General features: G+C 40.1%; 1 protein-coding gene and 1 pseudogene across 1 annotated transcript; both read left to right on the top strand.

The window, feature by feature from the left end:
* The first annotated feature begins 944 nt into the window (after nt 1-944).
* Nucleotides 945-1551, top strand: LOC145568103 (large ribosomal subunit protein uL15y pseudogene; annotated as a pseudogene).
* Nucleotides 1552-6477: 4926 nt separating this feature from the next.
* LOC145567056 (putative boron transporter 2) lies at nt 6478-10723 on the top strand. The gene is made up of 11 exons (XM_081626283.1): nt 6478-7177; nt 7270-7352; nt 7453-7645; nt 7749-7887; nt 8188-8353; nt 8495-8661; nt 8762-8935; nt 9034-9273; nt 9362-9681; nt 9776-10043; nt 10176-10723. Exons 1-11 carry the CDS (start codon nt 7074-7076, stop codon nt 10473-10475), a joined length of 2154 nt encoding a protein of 717 aa, XP_081482409.1. The 5' UTR covers nt 6478-7073; the 3' UTR covers nt 10476-10723.
* Nucleotides 10724-22138: the final 11415 nt, after the last annotated feature.

Genomic DNA, 22138 nt, shown 5'->3' with positions numbered 1-22138 from the left:
ACAATTATTAATGGAGGAATTTTAAGTAGTAAAAAATCAAGTTTTTGAAGGAGAACACATAAATTCAATAGAGGCGATTAACGTAACAGTATGAATAATTAAAAACCAAACTGAAGCTACCGACTAATAAAGAAGTGAAGTTGACATGCATACATAAATAAAGATTGAAAAGCTTGGAAAGAAAACACTAAGAAATAGGAATGTGAGTATGAACTATTACATCAGCAATCTTATCAGTCCCACAGTCTCCATTATTAAGAAATTCATGCATGCTTACTGCTTAGCTTAGATTGATGAGTTAGGTGCAATATATTCTACTTAATTCCTAAGAAAGAAAGTGATCATGGCCTAACAATGAATCCTATAATTAAAGACTGTCTTATCATTAGTTCACTTCCATTTATCAGATACCAAGTGAGCCCTTGCATTTGAATATATAGCTCAAAAAATCATAATTTAAGTCTATGTATGTATAATGTATTGGTGGTTTATTGTACTCCATGGTATATTGGTATCTTCTTACATTCTAGATCCCATTTTCAATATTATCAGGCCCCATCCTTTAATCGTTCTATTACTTGTATTTTTTTTTTTTTTTTTTTTTGACAAACTATTACTTGTATTTAAATATGAAATATGTGATACTAATCAAACTATGGAGTAAAATATACAAGTAAAAATTTTTCCTTTTTGGGGACTATTATACAAGTAATAATTTTGGACTCCCCAATTACTAAATGCACCCCAAAAATGAAAATGAAAAAAAAAAAAGGGAAGAAGAAGAAAATTTGGGCTTTGGGCTAATTAAAAGAAGAAGTTGGTAACAATGGTAAGCATCCAAAATCCGAAAGCCTAGGTCAATTCTAAGAACCCAATTAAAAAAAACCCTAGTCCCCTATAAAAAGATCATTTTGAAAACCCTAAAATTTGTTCTCTGCCGTTCCTCATTTCACCTCGAATTCGAATCCTGAGTGAGGAGAGAGATGACGACTCGATTGAAGAAGAACAGGAAGAAGAGAGGGCACGTGTCAGCAGGACACGGTCGTATCGGAAAGCACAGAAAGCATCCCGGTGGTCGTGGTAATGCCGGAGGTATGCACCACCACAGAATCCTGTTCGACAAGTACCATCCCGGTTACTTCGGCAAAGTCGGTATGCGTTACTTCCACAAACTCAGGAACAGGTTCCACTGCCCCATCGTCAACATCGACAAGCTTTGGTCAATGCTTCCTGAAGATGTCAAGGAGAAGGCTTCCAAGGAAGGCAAGGCTCCTGTCATTGATGTTACCCAGTTTGGTTACTTCAAAGTTCTTGGTAAGGGTGTTTTGCCTCATTCTCAGCCTATTGTTGTCAAGGCTAAGTTGATTTCTAAGATTGCTGAGAAGAAGATCAAGGAGAATGGCGGCGCTGTTCTTCTTACTGCTTAATCTTTCATTTTGTCATAGGAATTTTTTTTTTATTTTTTTTTTTTTTAATTTAGATCTCGAATTTCAGAACCCCTTTTTGTTCTTGTTTCATATTCATTTAATGATATGAACTAGTATTTGACCATTTTTGTGCTATTAAATTATTACAGTATTGTTGATTATTGTTTGTTTGATAGTGTTGATTGGGTATTAGTAATTTTGAACTGATCCAAGGGCCTGTTAGGTTTGCATTTTATGAAATTTGCAGTGATTCAATAAGTTGAAATGACGGGAAAAATAGGAACTTATTGTACTGATATTCATGGTTTCATATCCTTTTGATTTGTAAGGTTCATACTTGAGCTTCTCTGAGAAGATTTGTTATTGAACTGAATAGACAGACTATAGGAGAGTTTAGGGGGCTATGAATTTATGGTCAGTAAAATTGTCGTGGATATTAGAGTAATGAGGAGACCTGAAGGTAATAGTGGAACCTATCTAGTTTAGTTTAATCTTATGTTAAATTTGGCAAATGATCAAGGTTCATTGACCATGAATGAGTTGAACAGAGGCTGCATTTGGAGGGTTTTCCCCTTTTCTGCTCTTCTAGTATTAGTTTGTCAGAGTATGTATTATACTGTAGATGGTGATTTGTGTTGCTGTGTTTTTGTGTGGAATAAGATGGCTGCTGCAAAGCATTGCGCATGTATGATATATAAGTGTTAGGGATAGTATTGATATACACAGGTCCTGTTCTGAAATTAGACAATGTAAAAGTGAATGTACCCCTGTTCGTAATTAGTCCTAGTTTTTGGAATGCCTAGAATGAGTCTTTGATAATAAAATACGTTAATACAGAGATCACCTGCTCATTCTAGGAAAATGGTGATTGGGGCGGGTTGCAAGCTACTGGAGATTGTACCTGTCTCTTAGAATAGCACCTAAGGGATTAGAACAGCCCAACACACAATAGCAGTAGCATTACATTCAGTTTCTTTACGTTTTGATGTCGTTTGGAACAGAAACAGAATGTGAGGGTTGTGGACAAATAAGATTTGTGGCTCCATGGGAGAAGAAATATGTAGATAATGGGGGTGATGAGAGAGATTAGAATACTACTGTCAACTTTATTTTCTTGTTTGTTCTTATCCATGGATGATGATGCTCTTAACTCTTTAAAGCCTCAACTTCAAACCAAAGCTAGTAAACTTGATTGAATTTAACTATATATGGAGGAAATTCACATGTCTTGATTTTGGAAGAAACTGAATATTTGCACTTTCATATGATTTCTTGAAAATGGATAAGTTCAATTTGAAGACTAGTTGTGGTGAAAATGCTAAAATTCTTGTTACAAATAAGCTTGAAATATTATGATTTAAGGAAATCCTAAACAGAAATTTTTTAATCAATTAAGTTTGGTACTCCCTCTGTAATATGTTCTTTCTACTTCGAATAATTTAGTCTCACGATAAGATTATAAGTAGAAAGAACAATATGAAAGACAGAGTACTAGTGAGTAGTGAACTATCACCTAAAGGCAACTTTATAGTAACACGTTGGGAAAGAAAGTTATCCAAGGATGTCATGTTCTGGGTAATGAATATTGTTTGAGTATGAACTTAACTGTCTTACTCTTATGAGTCTTATCAGCCAGTAAAAAAACTACTCTTCTAACTTTATAGTCTTGTTATCATGGTTAAATACTACCAAAGCCTCATTAGGGTTTGAGTAGCCATGAACACTCCTAAATGGCCAATTGGAGTGAAGTTCAAACTTTAGTACTACTTAGTATTTTATTACTAGTATAGGCTGCTTTACAACCAAGTTTGGTTTCACCTTTATAGTTAAATACGGGATATTAAATATTCGACTAAAGTCCTAAGATAGGTTGAAATTTGGTGATGCTTAAGTATTGCATTAACCTGAAAAATGGGCAATCAAATAATCTAAGCTAACTAATCAATATTATAATTTCCATTTATTAACTAACAGACTGTCTGGTTGACTTGTGATTGCCTCCCAGTGGGTCAGTCCTTAGTAATTGCTCTTGGGAGATGCATATTCATCAGACAGACAGATTCAATGTTTTAAGCTTTGGACTATCAGAAGTCTGAATTGGTGGATTTTCTCTAGTTTTTATGATTGTTACATGCTAAATTTCTTTCAGACAATGTTAAGTGACTAAACTATTGAATTATATTGTTTGATCGCGATCGAGAGCATTGTCAGCCAGAAATCAAAGACTATTTTGTCTGTAGTTCGAGCACTTGCATTCGAAAGAAGAAATTTTTTTTAAAAAAAAAAAAAAAAAGCATATAGTACGAGGATCGCTTTCTGATTTTGTAGTATTGCATCTTTATTTGTTTTGGTTTCTGCATGATTTAAGTTTATATGATTTGGTTGGCTTGCATGTATTATGTAATACTAATTTATGTAGCCTTAGCTTGTAGGAATAGTATCTTAGTTGGACGAGCATGATCTGCACTTGGTAGGCAAATAAACTAATCATTCTTTACAGGTTTTTTTTTAAATACACGAGCAATACAAAAATTTCTCCACTCAACTCTTTCTTTAATAAAGTACATTTAACAGACAATGCCGGAAAGATAAAAGAATAGGTGCTCCAAATTCAGCTGGAATATTCTAGGATTTGAGTTTTGACAACCAAAAGTTTCCAGATTTTCAACTACACCCCTTGGAGCTTCTTGTTTTTCTGTACTGTGGAATTGTGGAGTCGTAGCAGTGGTGTCGGTCATGTTAATGTGCTTTGGAATTGAATTCAGGCAAGATTTTATACTGTTAAAGTGTTAACGACGACAACTTGTGTTGTGTTATATTCCTGGAACTTCATGCAAGGGTAATTTGTGGCTTGATGCAGTACTTAGTTGCCTTTGTATACATTATTAGTACCCTGCTTGATATTCCAATTAAGTATCAATGAATGGCGCAAAGTAAGTCTTGGTAGTGGTAGCTTTCTATCTGTGTTATTGTCTTTTTATTGACCTGGTACAAACAAGTTCAATAAAAATGGATAATATGCTCCATTTCAAGTTGGTAATTTGATACAACTTGTGGTAAATTTGACCTGTTAAAACTTAAAACATACAAGTATGTAGTTATTTACAGTCGGAGCCACAAAGGATAGTAGAGTAGATGAAACTGGTCTTGAATCTCAAGTATGTATAATTTCAAAACTTTACCAACAATTGATATCCTTGTACACTGTACTAAACTAATACTATTCCTTAAATATTTAAATTCAGTCATTCCTTTTTATCAAGACTTTTATTGAATGAATCGGTAAATCTGCTTAGATCATTTATTAAAAACCACTTATAGAGACAGCTTAAAGAGAAATGATACAAAATAACGTAAAGGAAGAGGATATGTTGTAATAATTCTTAGTTGGTAATTTTTGTTTTTTTATTTTTCCACTAGGCTATAAATCCGTAGCCTCATAGGCTGGGGGGCATTACAATAATGCAATGTATATTTGTATGTAAAAGAAAAGAAGGATAAAAAGAAAAGTCGTAGGGTCATGAAAGTTGATGCAGTAAACCAGTGAGCAGTAGCCAAGCAGGATATGATAACATAAAAATGCATCTTGTTATCTTGACTATAATAAGCCTCTTTGTATTCTTCAAAAAAAAAAAAATAATAAGCCTCTTGTAAGTTGTGACAATCGTGACAATGATACTGATAATATATTTATCAACCGACTTTTTTCATGAAGGCTAATTTGCCTTGTAGAGTTGTAGGACAATAATTTATTTATTTTTCTGTACTTTGTTTGATTGATTGCCTACAAGTCTAGAACTGTACATATGGCTATCTCTTTTTTTTTTTTTTTTTTTTTTTTTTTTTTTTTTTTTTTTAATGTTAAGAGGGGTTATATAGATCTATGCATGCAATCCTTCTGCTATCTCTTTTTCATAAATGTTGAATTAAGTTCTCAACAGAATAACATGCATAGCGATTTGCGAATATGGGAGGACAAATCTATTTTAGAAACGTTTTGGATCAACATTCAAATTGGTTCAGACATGTTGGACACTCATTAATGTGTTTCGAAACTTCAAAAATACAGTCGTTCAGAAAAAAAAAAAAAATATATATATATATATATATATATATATTCAAAAATACGGGCGGTACTTATTGTTTCCAGTTTCCGAGCATTAGAGTACGGAGATAAGCAAGGCTAGAATTGCAGGAGTATGTATTTTACGGGGTATAGCGTACTACCAGAGTACTTAAAGAGGAACTACTTATACTATTATAAAAATTGTACTCCGTAGGTGTTAGGGAAGGTAGCAGCAACTACTGGTATAATTGTAAGATGTATCAAAATAAGCTGTATTGAACTGGCAAGCTAAGGCCCATGTCATCAGAATCTTCCGTCTAGGAGCTATAACTTTGTCCAACCTTTTTCATTTATTTACGAGTGTTTTTTAAGTTAAGTGGTGGGTGATGCCTTTAATTTAAATATAACAAATTATAAGCAAGGTCAATATTATGGCATATTTATAGCCACATAAAAAACGAAAACTTGGGGGTGAATGTTGATGTTTAACAAAGTTAAATAATCAACTTCTGAATTTTGTTTTAAAGTACTAACTACTATGTAGATTATGGAGTATGTAAGATCCTATTATATTGTTGCTGTATTTTGGCATATATATGTATAAATATTACAAAAACTATACTGTGGTCAACATAAAACAAGATATTTCCAAAATTTTGGCGTCGGCTATCAATACCTTAAACTGGAAAATAAATTGTCGCACACCAAATTTTATGCATATCATGTGTATGTGAAATTTTAATTCCAATGCATAAGCTTTATCTTAAAGTATGAATAAATGTTTGCCAAACAAAAAAAAAAAAGATTAGATGCATGTGTATTGTATAATTATTTGTAGTACTCCGTATAATGTAACAGCAGCATCTTATGACTTTATAATAATGGCAGAGTGAGGTATTTTAAATTTAAACAAAAGGTTTTGACCCGCACTTTGCTTGTTTTATTCATCAACTTCTTTGTCACCTTTTCCAGTTTCATCACTCAGTACTCACCCACCCTTGCCTTATTATACTTGTTTTGTTTTTTCTTTTTATTAATTTTAATTTTAATTTTGAAGCTGTTATATATTTGGAGCTTTCCTTCACTTCACAATACTCTCATAACTAATAATATTAAGGGCAAAGCCTAACTTCAGAAACTCACCTCTTAACCTTATTAACCCAAAAAGGTTATTGTGGTAGTTTCTGTTTGGTGGCACTTGCTCTATTCATTCATTCCCTAATCCTAATATTATTTATCACTATATTAACATACCCTTAAGTCAGCTGGTTAATACAATTTCTGTTCTTGGTTTCCTCTTTACATTCAAGATTTCTTCTGCTAATATTTTGGTTTTTTTTTTTTTTTTTTTTTTTTTTTTTTTTTTTTTTTTTTTTTTTTTTTTGGCATTACATTCAAGATTTGAGTGAAAAGGAAGGGGGGTCTCAGTTTACTTAAATTGCAAATCTCGGAAAATCATGTAAATTATTACAAGCATTTGAATCAGTTGACTATTGTTAACTTTGTTTTTTGGAGTATATTTTGGATCCACTTTGTATGCTCTAATTGCAAAAGGAAAAAAGGTTAGATCTTGAACAAAAATGGAGGAGACATTTATACCATTCCAAGGAATCAAAAATGATCTTAAAGGAAGATTGTTGTGTTACAAGCAGGACTGGACTAGTGGATTCAAAGCAGGATACAGGTATTCTTTTTTTATGCAGATTCTTCTGCTCATAACATTCTGTTTATTATCACTTTGTTTGACTCTCTTTGGCTTTTATTAAATAAATTCAGGATATTAGCTCCTACCACATATATTTTCTTTGCTTCTGCAATTCCAGTCATTTCCTTTGGGGAACAGCTTGATAGAGAAACAGGTATTCATTCTTTACTAAACTGTGGAAAAAAAAAAAAAAAAAAAAAAAACAGGTTGACTATTGAATGAGAGAATTCATAAAATTAAAATATGAAATGCAGATGGAGTTCTAACAGCTGTGCAAACATTAGTATCAACTGCACTTTGTGGCATTATTCACTCTATTATTGGTGGTCAACCATTGCTGATCCTAGGAGTTGCAGAACCAACTGTAATTATGTACCAATTCATGTTTAAGTTTGCTAAAGAACGCTCCGAATTGGGTCGGAATCTCTTCTTAGCTTGGGCTGGATGGTGAGCTTCTAACTCCTGAATAATTGAGTCAATTCATTTGTAGGAGCTAGCTAGGTAGTTAGGAGTAATTGTACTTTTTGAACGACTGTCAATTATGTTACAGGGTCTGTGTGTGGACATCGCTCTTGTTGTTCTCTATGGCTATCTTAGGGGCTTGCTCCATCATCAATCGGTTCACCCGTTTGGCCGGCGAATTGTTTGGCCTTCTCATAGCCATGCTCTTCATGCAGCAAGCCATTAAGGTCACTAATTTTGCATATACTACTACTTTTTCTGTTATACTACTTTACACTTAATTGATTTATAACTAAACTTTTGTGGTCCAAAACTTCCACTTCAATGGGCCTATAATCACATATGAAAATAAAATTTGAGTTATTTAATTTCTTTCTATTAATTGTATGCACACACCAACCTCCTTGCATATTTAATCTTGCTGTACGCTAAGGTGGGGTTTGGAGATGTTCAGATTATTTGTGAAAACTCTGTGTACCACTTCTTACTGAGAGTTAAGCTTGTGGTGAACGCTTTTAATGGTTTAGGGACTAGTGGATGAGTTCTACATACCCAGGAGGGAAGATCCGAATGCAACTCAGTTCCTGCCTTCATGGAGATTTGCAAATGGAATGTTTGCTTTGGTCCTCTCTTTTGGACTTATAATCACTGCACTACGAAGCAGAAAGGCAAGATCATGGCGCTATGGGTCAGGTAAAACCATGGTATTTTCAGCTTGAATATGTTAAATCAGATAACCATGTGTTGTCTTTCATTGATGTTTTAAAGTGGAGCATGATACCAAATCTTTCAAAAGTTAATGGTTCTAGTGTTCTACTCCCTTCTATCTACCAGGTTGGCTCCGAAGTTTGATAGCAGACTATGGTGTCCCGCTTATGGTTCTAGTATGGACAGCTACTTCCTACATACCATCCAAAAGTGTTCCACAAGGGATACCAAGACGCCTCTTCAGCCCAAACCCATGGTCTCCTGGCGCATATGAGAATTGGACTGTTATCAAGGTAAGTGCAAATATAGATTTCTTGTTTCATAATTCTAGTAAGATCCGGACTACAATATTATTGGATTTAAACCCTAAGTTACCAGTGCTTGGTGTAACAGGATATGCTTGATGTTCCTGTTTTATACATATTCGGAGCTATTGTCCCAGCAACAATGATTGCAGTGCTCTATTATTTTGATCACAGTGTGGCATCTCAACTTGCTCAGCAGAAAGAGTTTAATTTGAGGAAACCCCCTTCCTTCCACTACGATTTGCTCCTTTTGGGATTCATGGTAACTACTTGCCAACACTTTTTGGCTTCTTTTAGCTCCTCTACAGTATTTCTCTTCTAATTCAGGTATTAAGCTATGACTTCCCCCTTTCCTTGCAGACATTGTTGTGTGGTCTTATTGGAATTCCTCCAGCAAATGGTGTCATCCCTCAGTCTCCTATGCATACAAAAAGTCTAGCTACCCTTAAGCACCAGCTACTTCGTAACAGAATTGTTCAAGCAGCGAAAAGAAGCATAGGGATGAATGCAAGTTTAGGGCAGCTGTATGGCAATATGCAAGAAACTTACCAACAGATGCAGACCCCTCTCATCTATCAGCAGCCTTCAGCTCAAGCTCAAGTATAACTTCTAAGATCTTTACCTAGTTATTTGCATTTAGTTCAAGATAACATGAAGCTTACTTGAGTGAATTTCATTCTTTGATCAGGGTCTGAAGGAATTAAAAGATTCAACTATTCAAGCAGCAGCAAGCATGGGAAATATCGATGCTCCTGTGGATGAGAGTGTGTTCGATGTTGAGAAGGAAATAGATGAGTTGTTACCTGTTGAGGTTAAAGAGCAGCGTGTCAGCAACCTGTTACAATCCATTATGGTTGGTGGATGTGTTGCAGCCATGCCTGTACTTAAAATGATCCCAACCTCGGTACTTTGGGGCTACTTTGCTTTCATGGCCATTGAAAGCTTACCAGGCAACCAGTTCTGGGAAAGGATTCTGCTGCTCTTCACAGCACCAAGTAGAAGATACAAGTAAGTTACTTTGCTTCTCAATTCCTTTTCCCTTCCAGTATAAAGACTGGTTAACTAATTCTTGTCCCTAATTAATTATATGTCCTAAATGCAGAGTTCTTGAAGATTATCATGCAACTTTTGTGGAAACAGTTCCTTTCAAGTCTATTGCCCTTTTCACCATTTTCCAAACATTATATTTGCTAGTCTGCTTTGGAATTACATGGATCCCAATTGCAGGGGTTTTGTTCCCTCTTATGATTATGCTTTTGGTTCCTGTGAGACAATACATTCTTCCTAAGTTTTTCAAAGGAGTACACCTTCAAGATTTGGATGCCGCAGAATTTGAGGAGTCACCAGCTTTGGCATTCGATCTTACAACGGTATAATCACTCAAAACACTCCTTTTTTAAATAATCATACTCAATTTTAATTTTATAGAATATAGCATTACTTGATGTATATTCCAAATACTAGTATATAAATTCTGATACTGATATTGTTTGCTGAAACAGGAACATGAATTGGCCTCAGGAGCTACATTTGCTGGAGATGGTGAGATATTGGATGAAATGGTGACTAGAAGCCGAGGTGAGGTTAGGCATATTTGCAGTCCAAAGGTAACAAGCTCAACAACAACACCGTCAAGAGAGGTGAGAGGCATTCAGAGCCCTCATCTTTCATCATACAGTCCTCGATTACACATAAGTCCGCGATCTGGTAGGAATGTACCTTTTAGTCCAAGGTCTGAAGAAACTCAACCCTCAAAACTAGGAAAGAGTCCTGGACCTTCAACAGAATCAACTTCAAAGTAACAGCTTCAAGTTTTGTATTTGTAATTTATTGTTAACTTCAGCTCTTTCTATGGAAGTGTTAGATCTGCCTGTTGCAATAGTGGTGTTAAAAAAGTGTTTGTATTAAACAAATCAAAGTGTATAATTTTGGTTGCTCTGCTTTCATAAAGCGTGCAGCTTTTTCTCCACATGATAATTCCAGCAAATACTGGGAATAATATAGTAATTCTTGACCTGTATAATGATATGAATGTCTGATCAAAATCTAATGACTTCATTCTATTGAGCAAAGCTTCATATTGAACTCTAAATCTTCTGAGTGGCCATATAACGTGTGTGCCGCCCCTCCCCCTCAGAAAAACACGAGATCGAGGAAAGGAAAACCTCAGTGAACTCCTGTTATCAATAAGCAACTCAATTATGAAGATGCTGATTACATCAGAACGGAGTGTTGGCCTCTCTATAAGTTTGCATGTTCTAAATTACCTAGTTATTTTATTCTTCTCAATTAAGATTATTCTTCTCAATTAAGAAAAAGTAAAAAAGAATATATTCCAACAGAAGTTATTGAGAGATTTGGATCGGATTTGACTTGCATTGCTTGTCGTATGGGGTATGTTCCCTCATATTATGGGCATTCCATTTAATAAATAAGGAGAATAAACTAAAGACTAGAATCAAACCCAGTGAATTAAACTCCATCGATACGTTACAACAACTGAGCTACATATATAACGTGTTGATAATCGCTACTATGAAGTGTGTATATATATATAAATATATTTGTACGGGAAGAAATTAAAGAAAATAAGAATGGGAGAAAGAGAAGTAACCAAGGTCATGATCTTTTAAACGACGTGCGCGATCTGAGCGTGAGCTAGCTACCAACGTCAATCTATGAGCTAGTCTGAACAAAACAACAAGATAAGCAATTGGTTTCTCTTTTTATGGTATTCATTGCAGCTTATTTTGGTTATTTGCTTTCATCCACTATCCACTGTCTATGGCTTTAATTTCTATTTGTCACAATTATATCTTTTGACTTTTATCAAAGTGCCACCTGCCCATATCAATCCAATCATTACATTAAGACTGCTTAACATATATATTACTTCGGTTACTTGTAAAACTATTTCTTAATCATCTTCATCTTGTTTTATTTGTAGCTAATTATGCTCAACAACACATCTATGAAATCCTAGCCCAACTGCACATGTCGATTTCATCGATCCTTGGATTGCGTCTAAGATCTGTTTCCTGTATGCATTTAGTCTACTGATATCATGTTTAACGTTACTTGAACTACTTGGATACTCATGTTAGACCTTAGACGGGCATGGTATGTATGTGCCTGAGTATCAAGTGCTCATATCAATGTCAAACTCAACAAGGATACTTGGGATAAAATTGAAAAGTTCGAGTTACACGTACAATTAAATATAGATGATACAATAATCATCCCTTGGCATTACATAAATACAAATCAGTTGATTAAACAGGAACGTGTCAAGTTTGGAGTATGTAGTCAGCATTATTCCCTTAAAGTCTTATCAATAACTATAAATCCTACTCAAAACAAAAGGGAGAGTGTGATTATAATAAGATAACAGAAAGAATGATCTTATACTAGCTTAGCCAAGGTGACAGCATAATGAAGAAAAAGAAGCTTTAATTTAGTGAAAAGTTGTGGTTAGAATTTGTTAGTATTGTAATTCATGATGGTTCATGGCCTACGTTCTCAATTACAGCCAAGAAGGTGAGTGATTTTAAATTTTAGATTTATATTTGAAATGTACATTTCACATAGCCTTTGACCTATGGATTGATACTTCATTTTGATTAAAAATACTTTGGTGGATGGAAATAACTTTAATTTGGTCCTCCCATAATAATTTCGCGATCTTTGTCGGACTTCTTCCTTTTTCTTTTTTTTTTTTTTTTTCTTTTTTGGTGCATGCAACTCCAAAAGATGAATTTTTTTTTTTTTTCTTTTTTGGTGCATGCAACTCCAAAAGATGAAATTTATACATGAATTCATCATGAATTGCAAGGAATTATTGGATTGTGAGGAGGAATTTGACATACAAGTTGACTTTATTTATACTATTTGTTTCGGGTGAAAACAATGAGACCTTGCCGAAGGTCCAAAGAAGTGGTGAAGACTGGGCTCGGTCCAAGTGATGTTGGGCCGAGGGTTTCCTGCACAGCAAACACACGTAAACTAGCCTCGGGGGTGTTGCCGAGGAAGGCCCCTCCGATGCTAAAGTCAGTACAATGTGTAGAGAGAGAAAGCTATGCAAGAGAATTAATTGCTTGAGGCTTTTTTGTGAATAAATGTACAAATGTGATATTGATGACTTTTATACCTTTGCATATATGGGAGAAGTGGGCCTTGGCCCAATTGACTTGTCTTGTGGACTGATCTTGGCCTTAGCACAATTGGAGGGTTGAACCTTGACCTTGGGCTTTTAATTGGATCATTTAATGACTAGGCCCAATTGGACTAAATTGGACCCAAACAACTTGCCCCCCAGACCCGATTTGGAAGTATGACGGGTCGGGTTTAATTAATCAGAAAAAAGGAGGGAAGTAAATGATTTAATTAATCCAAAAAATTTGAATTTAAAACCGCAATTAATGAAATAACGGCGGCTGGATGGATAATTGTGGAAGTTGGACGGATAATGGGCGGTTAACCAAGGGAACGTGTGTTTAACGGTTACTTAGTGGAGTATTTAAGAGAAATTAAAGCGCGGACTCCCAGAATTCCCATTTCTGGAAATATAATCAAAGAGGCGCACTATCTCGCCTCACTTCTTCACAAACACGAACACAGAATTCTCGAGAAAACCCAAGAACCCGCATCGAAACTTCGCAAACTCCCCGAGCATTAAGCTTAGAAACTGAAATTCGTCATTACCAACTTGTAGATCGGCAAATTCCGCTTCAGATTAAGGTAATTTCCTTTGATTTTAGTTTATTTTTCTTCGAATTCGAACTCCTTCCCCTTTTTTCGACTTTTTCTCGAAACTTAGCAATGGTGAGAGGAGTAAGAGGCAAAGCCCGTGCTCCAAGAAGAGCAAGGCAAATCCCCGATCCTAGGAACAGGACTGGGACATGGAATGGACAAAGAGTGGGGCCTGACCCTGCTGAAGGGATCAGAGCGACTCCAATTTCTTCGGCGCCTCCTGAGGGAACGGAGGGGCCGAGCACCTCTGGGCAGGACGAAGGTGTCCCTACTGTGCTTTGGGATGTCCTCCCTGGTTTCACTGAGTGGGAGGATGCTGAGGTAGCCTCAACTATGATAAAGAACTGTCCCTACCCCTAGTGGGTAGAGCATGCAGAAGAATATCGGTTTGCCGAGCAGATTGAGCTGCACTACGGCATAATGGAAGCCGATGGGTATTGGTACCGAATGCCCCTAGCATCTGATAGAATCCATCGTCCACCCCCGAGGTATGTGGGGGTGTACACGAGACAACTTCAGTATGGGCTGAGGTTCCCCTTGGATGAGTTCATCCGAGGCATGCTTATCCACTACAAAATCTCCCTCTTCTAGCTAACGCCAGTCAGCATCCGAAGGGTGATGACTTACTTATGGGTTTGCAAATTTTTCAAATATACCCCGAACATGCACTGCTTCAAGAAAATTCATCGGCTGGTGCCGAATATTCAAAGTGGGCATGGACATCATGGTCCTGGGTGGTATCGGATTGAGTCCCGACCCCAGTACCTGACAACGTGGCCGAATGATTCTTCAGATAAAGACTGGAGAGGCCAATGGATCTGGGTTAGGGCACCCACAGATCCTGACCACCCTTACGTCTTCAGCGCCCCCCGATATCTCTCAGAGCCTGACCCAGAGATGCTCAGCCTGGGCCCCTTGGAAAACGATGGCCGAGGAGACCTCAACCTCCATCAGGCCAGTATCTTTGGGAAGATGGATAACTCAGGGGGGATCGGCCGACTGAAAACAATTCCAACAACCTGGCTCCCAGACAACCATTATGTCTTCAAAGAGCATATGCTTGCTGTTGTCGGCCTCAGCCGAAAGTTTAAAGATGGTAAGCTCCTTCGGCTGGGGCCGAAGCCTTTTCTTTTTATTTTCTTTTTGCTTTCGCACTTATAATCTATCCAGCATTTTGATGTTGCTGAACTAACTTTTGCTCATTTTCTGTGTTCAGAGCTGAACGAGGTCACTGCCAGAATAGATTACGAGTGTCTCGGCGTTGACCAAGGGAGGACCATTCTGACCCGGGCCCCCTCCATCACTGAGCCGAAGGATCGAGACGTTCATCTAGACTCAGCTCACTTTCAAATTGAAGCTTCTGCCCTCTATCAGCGGCAGAAACCTTGGTGGAAAAAGCGAGATCCCTGGTGCCAGCTGTTTGACGAGGAGCTCAAAGCTGCTCGTACAGACGAAGAGGTTGCACGAGCTATCGAAGCTTGTGAAGGAGGAGACGGATCCTCCAGAGCAGCTGAAGAAGCAGCAGCAGCAGCTAGGGCCGCTGAGGAAGAAGACGGGGCTTTGCTGAAGACCTCGGTGAGTTTTTAGACTTAGCTTTTCAGCTTCTCTTTTTTTTTTTTGTACTCATATTCTTCCTGCCCCCTTGTCTTTTGCAGTCTGAAGAGAGCAAAAGACAAAGAGAAGGGAAAGCCCCTGCTCGTCCCGAAGATCAAATACAAGTAGAATCTGAAGAGTCAGACATGGACGAGCATCCTCTTCTCAAAAGAAGACGAAGGATGGCCATCATCGGCCCTCACGACTTCCAGACGAGGCTGAGGCCGAGGCCCGTCGGCATCGAAATAAGGGAACCTGAGGAAGGCGGTGGATCGCCGAGGGTTCCTCAGCCACCACCCCAATCACCACCGAAGACCCCTTCACCACCTCCTGAGATGGAGGTGGATCAGAAAACTCCCGATCCGAAGGGAGGGGTCCAGGAAGAGGTTCAGGAGAGTGCTATGAAGCACGATGCTGAAGATGCTGTGAAGCCCGATGCTGAGGGTTTCACAGCTGATATTGCAAGAGATGTTGAGGCTTTCGTCCTCACCCCTGAAGAGGAAGCAGATGTCATAATAATTAACTCTGCTGAGAAGGAGGAAGAAGCTGAGCCATCGAAGGCTCAGGAAGCTCCATCGTCATCCTTTCCTTCTTTTCAGACGTTGCAGTCTGGAGAAATGGGCTTCTCGGCCCCCCGCATTCCAATTCCATATCACATCTGGGATCTCATCTGGGGTCAGAACCGAGAAGGTGCTGCAGCCTACTTCGGCAACTTTGCTGGCCTATCCGAAGTAGATAGGGCGAGGATCTGGTCGCTGAAGGCCACTGCTGGGATGGGCGAATCCAGCAGATCAGTTCTAGACCCAGCAAGGTCTAATCAACTGCTGATGATGCAGGTAAATCTCCTTCCTTGCCTTTATCTTTTTTTTTTTAGTTCAGCTTTTCAGTTTAGTTTTTTTTTTTTACTGACTTGTGCCTCTGTTTTCAGTTTGTGCACAATCAGACTCTCACTATAGAGCTGATAGATTCCCTACAAGATAGGGTTGATGCCGCTGAGTACGACAAGAAAGTGGCAGAGGAGGAGCTGAAGCTTGCTAAGCTGAAGCAAGCAACAGCTGAAGAGAAGCAGCAGATGGGTGAAGAATATGAGAAAAAAGCTGCTGAGGCCCTTCAGACCTTCTGCGCTGCTATGAAAAAGGAAGTTTTTCCCTCACTGATAGAAGGGGAGAAATTCCTTCAGGAGCACATGGGAGTGGACATCTCCAAATTCAAGGCTGCCATTGAGAGCCGAATCCGAGAAGGAGCTGCCGCACAAGCTGAAGTGCAACAAAAGTTGGAAGCTCTTGAGGCCAGTAGAATGGCTGCTGAAGAGGTGCTTCTGCTGAAGCTCAGAGAGTTAAGCTCTCAGAGGCTGCTACTGCTGCTGAAGCTCAGAGAGTTAAGCTCCAAGAGGTTAAGGATCAGCTGAGGGCCAAAAAAGATGAACTGACCCAGACTCAGACCGAAGCTTCCCAAGTTCAGCAGGAGCTGAACGAGCAGAAAGATTCCTCCTCCAAGCTCGCTGATGAGCTGAAGAAATCCAAGGAAGACTTGGAGGAGACAAAGAAGAAGTTGGCTGATGCTGAGGCTCTACTCGAGGTCCGCATCTACACCCAAGAAGAGTACGACATGGGTTTTAGAAACGGGTTCAGAGTATGCCAAAGAGTCTGCCTACATGCTGAGCCGAAGCTGGACTGGTCCAAATGTGCTGAATGGATCCAGGATCCCGAAGACCCTCACATGAAGTATCCAACTCCAATCGAAGCTGAGATCCTTGAGGCTGAAGAAGCCGAAGAAGAAGCTGAGAGAAAGGAGATGGAGGCTGAACGAAGGGAAAGGGAGGCTCAGTAGAGTGCAAAGCCTGCCTCTTCTGCTGCTGGGGCTGAAGTCAATGAGGGACCCAGTACTGCTGATCAGTCTGATCCTCGGGCTGAAGCATAGGAACTTGGGCAGTCGTCTTCAGAATCTTGCGGGTCATCGTGCGCTTAACTTAAGATTTGCCGCTTTCTGAATTTTTGCATTGTTTTTTGCTTCAGCTTGCCTTGATGTACAAACTGCTTTCTTGTTTTTGTATGTACCTCGGCAGCTGTAATTTTCCGCTTGTGGGTGGCTGCCGATACTTTATTATGTCTTTTGAACATTTGAACTTGTAGCTCATTTTCCAAGCATTAATCTCATTTATCTGATGCATTTTCTTCCATTGCTTTGCCTTATTTTAATTTGCTAAGTATGAAGCTTTCAGTTTGAAGAATTCTGCTGAAGATAAACTTGCACTGACAGTGCCTCTTGCCCCCCCCCCCCCAGTGATCTGAAGACTCAAGTCTTTGGATTGCTGAGTTGGGTTTTGATCCTTTAACTTTCAGACGAAGCTGAATGAAAAATTTCTAACAGTTGCTGTTATCCTTGATAATCTGTCTATCTTTAAAAATAGATACCTGAAACACAAGGCCAACTGAAGGCAATGTTTCAGATAATGGTTTTCTGGGATACAAGGCTCAGTTAAGGCAATATCCCAGACTTGTCCATGGACTCATGTCTTTGGAGAACAAGTCTTACTGAAGTTTGACTTTAGCTGAAAGACCAGAGTTCTTTAAAAAGACAAGTTTGTCAGCGATCTGAAACCCAGTTACCCGAAGGCGAAGGTTTCAGACGAGGCTGAATAAAAACCCTTAAAGAGTAGATAGAATAAAGAAAACTTGAAAGAATAAAAAGTTGCAAATAATTACAGAAATAGTGGCTCTGGGGCCTTTCATTAATAATTCAAAATGTACTTACAAAGATTGTTCTGCCCCGAAGGGTTTACACATGATATTTCTTAAGTACATCTGCATTCCAATGATTTTTCAGCTCAGTTCCATCTAGCTGATGGAGTCGGTATGTCCCTGGCTGAAGCTCATCATAGATTTCATAGGGTCCTTCCCATGCAGCTGAGAGTTTCCCATGGATTCGGCCTTTCTGAACTGCAGCAGCATTCCGAAGGACAAGGTCTACAATTTTGAGAGGCCTTGCATGGACCCTTTGGTTGTAAAATTTGCTGATTCTCTGCTTATAAGCAGTCATTCTGTCTCGGGCTGAGTCTCTAACTTCATCGAGGAAATCGAGGGATTCCTTCATAAGTTTCTCATTCTCAGCCGAGAAGTGATGCACTCGTAAACTTTCAAGGCCGATTTCCACTGGAAGAACGGCTTCGGCACCATACACCAGCTCAAAAGGTGAATAGCCTGTTGCCTCTTTTTCAGTTGTCCGAAGTGACCAGAGGGTTCCTGGAAGTTCTTCTATCCACTTGGACTTTTGATCTTCAACCCTTTTCTTCAAAGCATTGAGAATTTGTTTATTTGCAGATTCGGCTTGGCCATTACTTTGTGGATGACACACTGCTGAATATGCCAATTTGATGTCGAACTGATCTGTGTACCGCCTCAGCGGCAGATTATCAAATTTCTTCCCATGATCGAAGACAAAGACCTTCGGAATACCGAAGCGGGTAATAATGTTCTGCCAGATAAATTTCCTGACAGTTTGCTCTGTGATATTCGAAGCTGCTTCAGCCTCAATCCATTTGCTGAAATAGTCGATGCCGACTATTAACCATCTTTTTTGGTAAGGTGCATCTGGAAAGGGTCCCAAAATATCCAGCCCCCATTGGGCAAATGGAAGTGGATTAAGGATCGGCTGAAGGTCTCTAGGTGGCTGATGGATGACTGGTGCAAATTTTTGACATTTTTCACATTTTCGGACCAGCTCCTTAGCATCTGAGATCATGGTGGGCCAGTAATATCCGGCCCTCAATGCCTTGTGGGCTAGGGTCCTTCCCCCGATGTGGTTCCCACAGATGCCGAGGTGAATTTCCCGAAGGATGTAATCTGCATCTGTTGGTCCCACGCATTTCAGCAGTGGGGCAGAGAAGGACTTTTTCAGAAGCTCCCCTCTGAAGACGATGAACCTTGAGCTGGTTCTCTTCAGTTTGGAGGCCAAAATTCTATATTCAGGAATTTCTCCCCGAAGCTTAAAAGCTAGGATGGGATCCATCCAGCTGGGCTCTAGATCAGCGCAGCACACTTCAGGTGCTTCGTCGACACTTCTTTCTCGGCGCACTTTCACATATACAGATCTGTTCAGCTCAGTGAGAGTTGAACTGACAAGTTTGGAGAGTGCGTCGGCTTGAGCATTCTGACCCCTTGAGATCAGCTGAACTTCAAAAGTTCTCAGCTTTCAATAACTGATTTGATCTTGGCAAGATAGGCTATCATGGAGGGTTCTTTCGCCCCGTAGCTGCCACCGATCTGATACGCAACTAGCTGAGAATCTGTTTTCAGGCAGACATGCTCGGCTTCCAAAGAGATGCACAATTCTAGGCCAGCGATTGCTGCTTCATATTCAGCTTCGTTGTTCGAAGCCTTTAAAGAAAATTTGAGTGCATACTCAAAGGATTTGCCTTCGGGAGAGGTTATCACTACCCCTGCCCCCGAACCATTTACGGTGGAGGATCCATCCGTAAATACGGTCCAGATTTTCTTTTCATCGTCTAGCGTCTCCTGGTACGAGCACTTGGCCAGGAAGTCCGCTAGAGCCTGAGCCTTAATGGATGCTCTCGGCTGGTAGCTGATGCTGAATTCGGTGAGCTCAAAAACCCACTTGGCCAGCCTACCGGATTTTTCAACTTTGCCGAGAACTTTTTCCAGCGGCTGATCAGTTAAGACCACTATCTGATGGCAATCAAAATAGGGCCTCAACTTCCAAGCAGCTACCACTACCGCAAAGGCAACTTTTTCGAGTAGAGGGTAGCGGGTCTCGGCATCCGTCAGAGTGTGACTGACGAAGTAGATCGGTTGCTGAATTTTATTTTCTTCCCTCAGCAGCACTGCACTGATGGTGGTTGGGCTGACAGCCACGTACAGATACAAAGTTTCTCCCTCTACTGGGCTAGCCAGTGTTGGGATTTAAGCCAGATGCTCCTGAAGCTGCTTGAAGGCTTCTTTTTGCTTTTCTTCCCAAACGAGCTCTTTTGATTTTGGAAGTTTCAGGGCTTTGAAGAAAGGTAACCCCTTGTCTGAAGCTCTGGAAATGAACCTCGAGAGGGCCGCCATTCTTCCGGTGAGCCGCTGAACGTCCCTCTTTGTTTTCGGCTCAGGAAGATCGAGCGCTGCTTTGAATTTGGAGGGATTAGCATCAATCCCCCTCTTGCTGACCATGAACCCCAGGAATTTCCCTGACTTCACGCCGAAGACACATTTCTTCAGATTCAGCTTCATTTGGTGTTTTCTTAAGGTGGCGAAGGTTTCAGCCAGGTCCTTAACATGGTCTTCAGATTTTTTGCTTTTGACGATTGAATCGTCAACATAGACTTCCATGTTTCGGCCTTTTTGATCGGCAAAAACTTGATCCACCAGTCTTTGATAAGTTGCCCCCGCATTTTTCAATCCGAAGGGCATCATTTTATAACTGTACACCCTGGCGTTCGTGACGAATGCCGTCTTTGCTCGGTTGTCGGGGTGCATAAAAATCTGATGATACCCCGAGAATGCGTCCATGAAACTAAGCAAGGCATGGCCACTTGTCGAGTCAACTAGCTGATCGATCCTCGGCAAGGGATAGAAATCCTTCGGACAAGCCTTATTTAGGTCCGTGAAGTCAACGCACATTCTCCAGGTACCATTGGCCTTCTAAACCATCACCACATTTGCCAGCCATTCTGGATATTGACAGGGTTCGATGAAGCCTGCATCCAGCAACTTTTTGACCTCGGCTGCGATGTCTCAGTTCTTATTTGCGGAGTAATTCCGCTTCTTCTGCTTAACTGGCCGACACGTTGGGTCGACGTTAAGCTTATGGGAGATGAGGTCTGGACTTAGCCCAGGCATATCAGCTGCCTTAGCCCAGGCATATCAGCTGCCGAGAAAGCAAACACATCTCTGTTGTCCCAAAGGAGTTGAATAAGTTCACAACGGGTGCTCGGATCAAGGTCCATCCCGATTATTACACATTTCTCAGCATCTCCTTCGGTCAACTCAACCGTTTCAGTCTGCTGGTCCAGGTCCATTGTTGATGAGCTGGACTCTTCACAATCTGGCCTGCTGTCTATATCAGCAGACGTCCTAGACTTTTTCTTCTTCGGCTGGCTCTCTGAGTCTTTCAGCTCAGATGAAGAGCTAGCCTTTTCTTTTTCTGGCCCTTTTTCTTTAGGCACAGAACCTTGGGCCGAAGCACTTAGACCTTTCGGCTTTTTTGTGCTCGGCTCTCTTTCTTTTTCTTTCGCCTCCTCATCCTCATCGTCGTCATCTGGGCGACTAGTGGATGGCTTGAGGTAATTGCACATTCGGGCCTCCTTTTGGCTGCCCTGGATCCTTTCGGGGAAGCCGGCGTCTGAAACGTAGATCATCAGCTGATGATAAGTTGAGACGACCCCTTGGGTTTCGTGAATTATGGGTCTCCCCAAAATCACGTTGTACACTGAAGGAGCGTCGATGACCAAAAATTCAGTCATGACGTTCCTAGCTGCTTCATCGCAACCGATGGTGACAGGAAGTAGAACCTTCCCATCAGGATAAGTTGAAGCCCCATTGAATCCGGATACTGGATAGGATACCGGCGTGAGGTGCTTGGGCTTCAGCTTGATTTGATTGTAGGCCTTTCGGAACAAAATATTTGCTCCGCTACCACCGTCAATTAGAACTTTGCTGACGTCGTGGTTGGCCACCGTGACGATGATCACCAACAGGTCCTCATGAGGGTACGTCACCCCCCGGCAGTCAGCGGATGTGAACGTCATGTTCGGCACCGGTGACTGGGGCGGCTGAATGTCAGCATGGTTCACCTGATGGGTCAGAGCCCTGAGGTGACGCTTGTGTTCCCTCCGAGAGCACGCTCCTCCCGAAATAACATGGATTGGAGGGAATTTTCCTTCCGCAGTTTTGCTGTTCTTTCGGGGGAAGTCAATTTCTTGCCGAGAGTCCTTTTCGGACTTCTCAGCCTCTTTTTTCTCGCGATGATCCGCGATATATTTTTTCAAGTACCCCTTTCGGACCATATCCTCGATTTGGTCCTTCGGCTGGATACACTCCTCAGTGTTGTGTCCCGGTGATTCATGAAACTCACACCACTGATTTTTATTTTTACGCTGATACCACTCTGGGAGTGGTCTCGG

The sequence above is a fragment of the Chenopodium album genome, chromosome 11 (genome assembly GCF_948465745.1).
Source record: "Chenopodium album chromosome 11, dcCheAlbu1.1, whole genome shotgun sequence".
In the NCBI taxonomy this organism is placed as follows: domain Eukaryota; kingdom Viridiplantae; phylum Streptophyta; class Magnoliopsida; order Caryophyllales; family Amaranthaceae; genus Chenopodium; species Chenopodium album.
The sequence above is the reverse complement of the archived record's forward strand: the minus strand, read 5'-3'. Positions and strand labels throughout refer to the sequence as shown.

What these genes read in the sequence shown, in the direction of transcription:
- LOC145567056 (XM_081626283.1), top strand. Translation starts at nt 7,074, where the DNA reads ATGGAGGAGACATTTATACCATTCCAAGGAATCAAAAATGATCTTAAA. An exon ending in TTCTTAGCTTGGGCTGGATG is followed by an intron (nt 7,646 to 7,748) that starts GTGAGCTTCTAA and finishes ATTATGTTACAG; the next exon opens with GGTCTGTGTGTGGACATCGC. An exon ending in TCATGCAGCAAGCCATTAAG is followed by an intron (nt 7,888 to 8,187) that starts GTCACTAATTTT and finishes TTAATGGTTTAG; the next exon opens with GGACTAGTGGATGAGTTCTA.